The following is a 6,945-nucleotide window of genomic DNA, read 5'->3' as shown; positions in this document are numbered from 1 at the left end:
TACTCTCGACACCAACTTCACCAGTTACTGGGACACGCTGACAGACAAAGTGTGCTTTCAGACAGCAGCGCCCAGGTAAACTCGCACAACGCAGCAGTTTGTACAAGCAAACACTGGGATGCTTGTAAAAGGCCAGGCCTTTCCCTGAAAACTGGGGAGCTTACAAACAGCTGTGGCAAAAGTTCTTGACATACTGCTGGTGTGTTTGTGTTGGGGGGTAAAGGGTGTGTTTGGGTGTATATTTACAAGAATGTGACTGTGTGAATTTATTTTTATTTTGCATAGATTTCAAGCCCATGAGCATTCAGGTCTGTGTATAAGTGTGTGTTACTAAGGACAGCTGGACTTGTGTCCTCGGGGACAGGCCGTGCATGTTGTGATTGTATGACATCATCGCTGTGTTGTGTAAAAGCCTGTCTAGCAGTGATGACCAGTGTGTGTGTGTGTGTGTGTGTGTGTGTGTGTGCGTGTGTGTGTGTGGGACACTAACACACTCGCCCACTCTGTACAAACTGTCCGCCTCAGATGCCCAACAATAAACCGTTAATGCTCCCATTAGTTTACTGCAACTATTCTATTTAATAACTCAACACTATGCAGAAGACTTGTCAATCACTCAGTCTTTATCTAAATAGGCTGGTCTGATAAAAAAATATATATATTTTTTTTTAGCACAGAAGAAAAGATTCAAATGTATTAGAAAACTGGAGTTGAAAACACACAAAGCAAGAGATGTAAAGACAAAATGGGTAAACATTAAACCCACATAAAAGATAAAAATATAAACCGGATTAATTAGATTGACCTGCATCTATAATCACAGATATGGCCTAAGACAACAAAAGATTGACTTGTACTTATCAGAAGAGATAAGGTGATCAAAGATTACTGGCAATGTTTGAGAACTTGGCAGACCAGCTCTTGTTCCAGGACTTTGATCCACTCGACTCTAGTGTTTATTGTGAAAGTTTGACTACCGGTAAGTGATTTCATCCTCCAGGAAGCCGATTTTGATACTGATTAGCACAAAAGATGTGCAGAATTGAGGGAGAGATTGACATAAATAAAAATTAAACATGCATATGTTATCTCACTTCTAAACAGGCAGAGCTTAAGACAGCTATATCTGAGGGCTGCCTATCTGAATACAGAAACAAAGCTCTGTTGGCAGCCTGTGTTCGCTCTTTTTTGTCTGCTGCAACAAAGGACGACACTATGGATCCAGTATGTCCCATCTCTCATTCTTCTGTCATTTCTAATAAATAGGAGAGGATTTGAAGGGATTCTTCTTAAGCTGCATCTGGGCTGAATGCTCATCATTCCCACTGGGACTGAAGAAACAGCCTCACAGCTGAGCTGATTGTTAAATTGATGATTGACCATTGTAGCTGCCAAAGCTAGAGCAGGCCAGCTCATTTTAGGGCAAAATGTACCAGATTGTAGAGATTATAGTTTCTCATGGGAAAACAATGAGCTGTTATCAAAAAGAAGCTGGTCGGCCTTCACTGACATAAAACAAAGATAAACAAATTGAGATTTGACAAATTGATGAAACGATCGGTTCTTAGTGTTTCCATTTTTAAATTCAAAAATCAATTTCCATGTGTTTAATACCTCTGCAGTGTGGACCCTCGTCCCAGCCATCGCTGCAATCGGGGACTCCATCACACAGCTTGCGCATATGGATACATACATCCAGGTCCAGGCAGCCATGTTCATTCACAGGACACTGGTTCACCCTGTTGTGTGAGCCTGAAAAAGAGCAAAAACACATGTAAGTTGGCTTTGCTGTAGAGAGCAATATTTCAAAAGGGGCAAAAAAAAAAACACAACAACATACAGTAGCAAAATAACCTTTAGTTTTTATAATCAAAAGACACTCATCAGGACCAAATATTGTCTTTTTTATTTAGTTATCTGACTAGGGATCAATGTTTTTCACTTCAGAAGACTACAGAAGAATGAACTGAACAAAGAGGGTTCATGTTATTCTTACCCTCCTTCCTTCAAACCAGTCGCCAGCTATGACTTGATACATGATGTAAAGTTAAGTGAAAACAGTAACACATGGAGTCATCATGTGTATCAAGCCAAGATTACATTTTATGTAAGAATTTGGCCTGATGTTTCTTTACTAATGTTCATACTGATGTGGGACAAATAGACACATACCGCAGGGCTCGACATTATAAGTGGCCTGCTGGCCATCATCTAAGGATGAAGAGTTTCTCACAGAGAAGAAAGAAGGAGAGATTCCAGCTCTATCACAGTCTCATATTAATATCAGATTAAGTAGACTCTTACAGTTACCAGCATGGTGAATAAACATGAGCACATGAATATGAGAAAAATACACCATATTTTTTATAACTAGAGCTCAATTAATTAAATAAAAGTTGTAATTTAATCTAAGTGAATTGTAATCTTGCATCAGAATGGTTCAAGAGTTAATTGGTGACTGTTATTTTTCTAATCAAAAGTAACGTTCCTGGGCCAGCGGTTACAATGGTTGGGCCAGTGACCTTTGAAAACTAGTGGCCCAGACGGCCACTGGCAAATTTAACTGAATGTCAACGCCTGCATACCATTTGCTGACCAGAACTCGAAGCAAACTCCGGCCACACGGGGTTTTGATGAGTTTCGTCAGAGCCTTAGTCCACTCCACTGCCAGTCTCAAAGACAAGCCCAAGGATCATTCCATTGCAGCTATAGGGGAATGTTTAATGTCTAATGTTACAGAGATGTGTCTGTTTTTCTCCAAATAATTCATGGCTCAAAGCCTATCTTGGTATAAAAATCAATCCATGTGCGAGAGTACAATTCTAATGCTTGAAATGCAGTTCTGAAAATTCAGTTGTACTGTAATTTAATCTCATTGGGACTCATAGACAGAGCCATATTTTATACACATGCAATACATATGCACACATGTTGCTATGCATGTGTAGATATTGTAAAGTAATGATACATGTTCTGCAGATTTGATCATTGTGTAGATATTAAAGGGAAATTAATCAAAATGTACAAAAGTAAACCCGAGAAGGTAAAGGGCAGAACGTGATGTCCTCTAGTTTAGAAACAGCACCGACTCTTTTTTTCAAACTAGCATTAGACCAGAACACGCAGTAGATGCAGCCTCTTCCCCTCACTTTCTCCCACTCTTCTCTCTATCTCTCCTATCAGCCCACACTGCAGAGCAAACAGTTTGCTTTGGCTGTTTTTTCTACTCCTCCTCCTCCTCCTCCTCCTCCACTTTTCTCTCTCTCTCTCTCTCACATCTGCTGACCCATTTTAGAAAAACACTAGAAGAAGTGAAAATAAAGTTCACCTCCTTCACAGGAAACAATCTGAAGAGTTCTGCGGGTCATGTGGGGTGCTCAGAGAGGCTTTAATTTGAAGACAGTTGAATATGTGCAAACCTGTTTCATATGCCTCCTTCAGAATCTGACACAGTCTTCAGTGTCTCATTATAAAGCAGCCACAATGCCCTTTATTTGACCCTTTATTCCTTACAAAACATGCTATTAAAAGAATCAAAATGTGGATCCGCATAGAGACTTCTGAGAGGGAACATTTGCCTGAGTGTTGACATTCCCTGAGGAAAACCACAAGCTTTCCCTCTGAATCCATCCATAAAAACCGCAGATCATATAATATAACTCAGTGAAAACAAGAACATCAAACTGACAAGAGCTAACAATCCTACCACAGCAGGCTGCATGGGGAAAATGCGCACATTCAAATGGAGAATTAGCTTCCTTATACATCTGGTTTAGGGAGCTCTCCAGGCTGGGCGATGCTAATGTATTAGCAGCCCTCCAACAGCCTCGGCCTCTGAGCCTGATTTACATTCAATAATCTGCCAACCTGGGGACTTCTACATAAACTGCAGCAACAGGAATAAACTGCTGCGCACACAGGAAATGAAAGTCGCAAGATTTGTTATTCATCGACAGCTTTCTCTGAGTATGAAAGACATGTCAGAGTGAAAGTCATCTCAATGTTACTGACTGCAGGAATCTCTCTTATAAGCATATTTCACAAAAAAGGAATGTGGAGCCTACAAACTGCAGCTCCAGAAAGAATGAAGAGAAACGACACAAACTCTACTTCCCATCAATCACATCATGTTGTCCTTAAGATTCTCTACTACCTTTCCACTGGCGAGTCAGCAACCAGATCAGTTTTTGGAAACACTCTAACATTGTCCAGTGATGCACAACAGCCGGAAATAATTGTTTGAGTTCCACAACACGGTCAAACGTTGGCAGGAGTTGAATACAGACCAGCAGCAGAAAACTAAATAGAAAGAACAATATGGAGGATGAAATAACTTTGCAGGAGGGACAATGGGGATGAACCCTGTACTCCCTGCTCCAGTTTGGGAAGTTGTTGGCAGTGTATTACAATAAGCTCCCCTCATACTGGCAGCAGCCATTTCCTGCTTCATCTGTCAGTGGAAGCAAAGCATTACCTTGCAAATCTGACGGGAACCAAGAGAGCAGAATTTCTCTAGCCTTCTTTTTTCTTTACATTTGTAAATGTGGAGCGAAAACTAAACGCATTCAAATCCACAAAATGTTGTAGGACTGTTCTGTAGCTGTATGTGGGCGATTTTTGTAATTTTGCCATACCAAGATTAGGCTCTGTGGGTGTTGTGGTTGACACATGGCTCTTTGGTTTGTTTCTACATAGCAAGTGCACAGTTCTTTTGCTATGTAAGATGATCCTTTAAAGGACTACCTTATGCATGGTTTCTTACTACTAAGTTGTAGTGCTTCTTCTGCCTTAAAAAAAATACATATTTTTTAAATAAAGGTTTCTTTTGTGCTTCTCCTTTTTTTTCAGAAACTTTGCCATTATACAAATCATAAATTTGAGCTCTTCATGGCACAAACTCCTCAAAAAAGGTTGTCTGACAACCAATTCCATGCTCTGTTTCTTTCCAAATGACTCGCGCTTCAGGTTTTATTTCCGATGACAAACTAAAGTGGCCTTTCAGAACACAGTTAGGAAAATGGTTCACTCAAATATGGCCAGTAACAATGCTTACCAATAAGAATGTTCTTATTGGTTGTGTTTTAGGAGGTAAGCCTGATAATATAACTAGCCCCATCATCCCACACCTTTGGGCATGAAGAAGATACACTTCTGAACTGGAAGAAGTGGAAGCCAGCTTGAAGAGTCGTTGCTAGGGGAATACCTTGACCTGCTCAACACGGAGAGAGCATCTTGTTTTCTAAAGACTCTAAAAGGGGTCTCAGTGGGTGCTGGAATGCACTTTAACCCCAGAAGGGAAATTCAGTTTGTTTTTGTTACATTTTTTTGATTAAATAAAAGCAATAGATTTGAGTCGTTTCTTTGTCATATGAATGTTGTTTTTGTTAGGGAGAATAAGAAACCTATTCAAATATTTTATCGAGTTTGGTGTGAAAAAAATGGAGATTCTATTTTGAAGCCATATCGCCCAGCCCTAGGAGTACATCATTTACTCCTCCTAGAGTCCGGGCCATGCATTGCTGTCACACACATTGGCAAAGGCAATAACAAGATGTTGCTCAATGAATAAAGAAACTTCCAAGAAGTGTTTGGCTGTATAGACTTTATAGACATCATATTCCCATTCAAACTCTCTGCCTGAGAGGCTGGGGAGAACAAGAGTTTAAATAACATGGTTTCTTCCCATGTTCTGGGAGTATAATTTGTAATATTATACTATATTATAATACTTTCATAAAAAAATAAAGTAATCTACATCAATACCGGTTCTGAGTTATTTTATACCCTGAAACTCATTAACAGTTAAATCATTTAACTTTATATTAACACTAGCATCAGAACTCCAGTTTTAGGCTACATTTAAAAGACTCAAGGGAATTTTATTCATATGCCTACGTTGTTATGCAGATGACACAGAGGTATATTAGCAAATAAAAAAGGCCCTTACACTGGAGCTACTCACAACCTGCCCTGAGAATAATGAATACCCTTAAAATTTATTTAACTTCTATCTACAAATATGGCCCTAATTCAGGTGCTCCATTATTGCAATGAGCATAGGACGTTTTATTTTACATGTTTAAGCTTTAGCTATTAGCCTGAGATTTTCTTCTGATCGTTCCAAAACCTACGTATCTGTGAAATGTAGAGATCTGGACATGGTCATTCATGTTTTTCATATCATACTTAATACAGATAGTTCTTAATCTTCTGCCTTTCCTTGAAGTCCAAAAATCCTCATTAGTCTAATAAAGAACCCAACTGCTGATTTGTATGAGACCATAAGATAAGATTTAATAAGACTTGTTTTACATTTTTACCGTTAGTTTTGAAATGCTTTTAAGTCAGTTTAAAATTCTATAAAACACAGATAAAATTATCAAATGATCCTCTCCACAAACTCAGAAGTAAAAGTATTATTTAGTGGGTGCCCTTCGCTCAATTTATTCTGTGATAAAGAATTTACTTAGAGTGGGGAGACATAATTATTACAAAGCAATTATTGCAATAATTTAACACGTCACTTCACTGGCAAAGACTGCAGGGAGTCAGGCAGCCTTGGAAACAAAGAGAGAACAAAGATGGGGAATTAAAACCCCACCTATTTTAGAGGGGAGAGTGAGGACAATAACATTACTGCACTAAACTGTGTGATAAGCTAACAATGATATCAGCATATCCTCACTGTGTCCTAGCGGATCATTCTCTCTCCAATCTGCAGCATGATCTCTGTGTTTTACTTTACTAAATGGATCATTAAGACACAAGGGATGGGATTCATCAGGAGGACAATTTGAACTTTAAGTCATAATACTGAATATGAATGCACAGGAATTGTTAGTCTTTGGAATAAAATATGACTTTGTGCAACATCCATATTACACATTTCCCCTGAGAACACTGTCGATTCTGGTAATGCAGTTACTAGTGTCACCTTCAAATAAT

General features: G+C 39.0%; 1 protein-coding gene across 1 annotated transcript in view; it reads right to left on the bottom strand.

Annotated features, from left to right (window-relative positions):
- The window catches only part of lrp1ab (low density lipoprotein receptor-related protein 1Ab), an 87,633-nt gene that overhangs the window by 58,564 nt on the left and 22,124 nt on the right, over positions 1-6,945 (bottom strand). Inside the window, exon 3 of the mRNA XM_029277589.2 lies at positions 1,615-1,752. Coding sequence (XP_029133422.2) covers positions 1,615-1,752 — 138 coding nt within the window. The remainder of the gene's footprint in view (positions 1-1,614; positions 1,753-6,945) is intronic.

This window comes from Labrus bergylta, chromosome 12 (assembly GCF_963930695.1).
Source record: "Labrus bergylta chromosome 12, fLabBer1.1, whole genome shotgun sequence".
NCBI lineage: Eukaryota > Metazoa > Chordata > Actinopteri > Labriformes > Labridae > Labrus > Labrus bergylta.
Note: the sequence above shows the minus strand (reverse complement) of the source record. Positions and strands in the feature narration are given on the sequence as shown.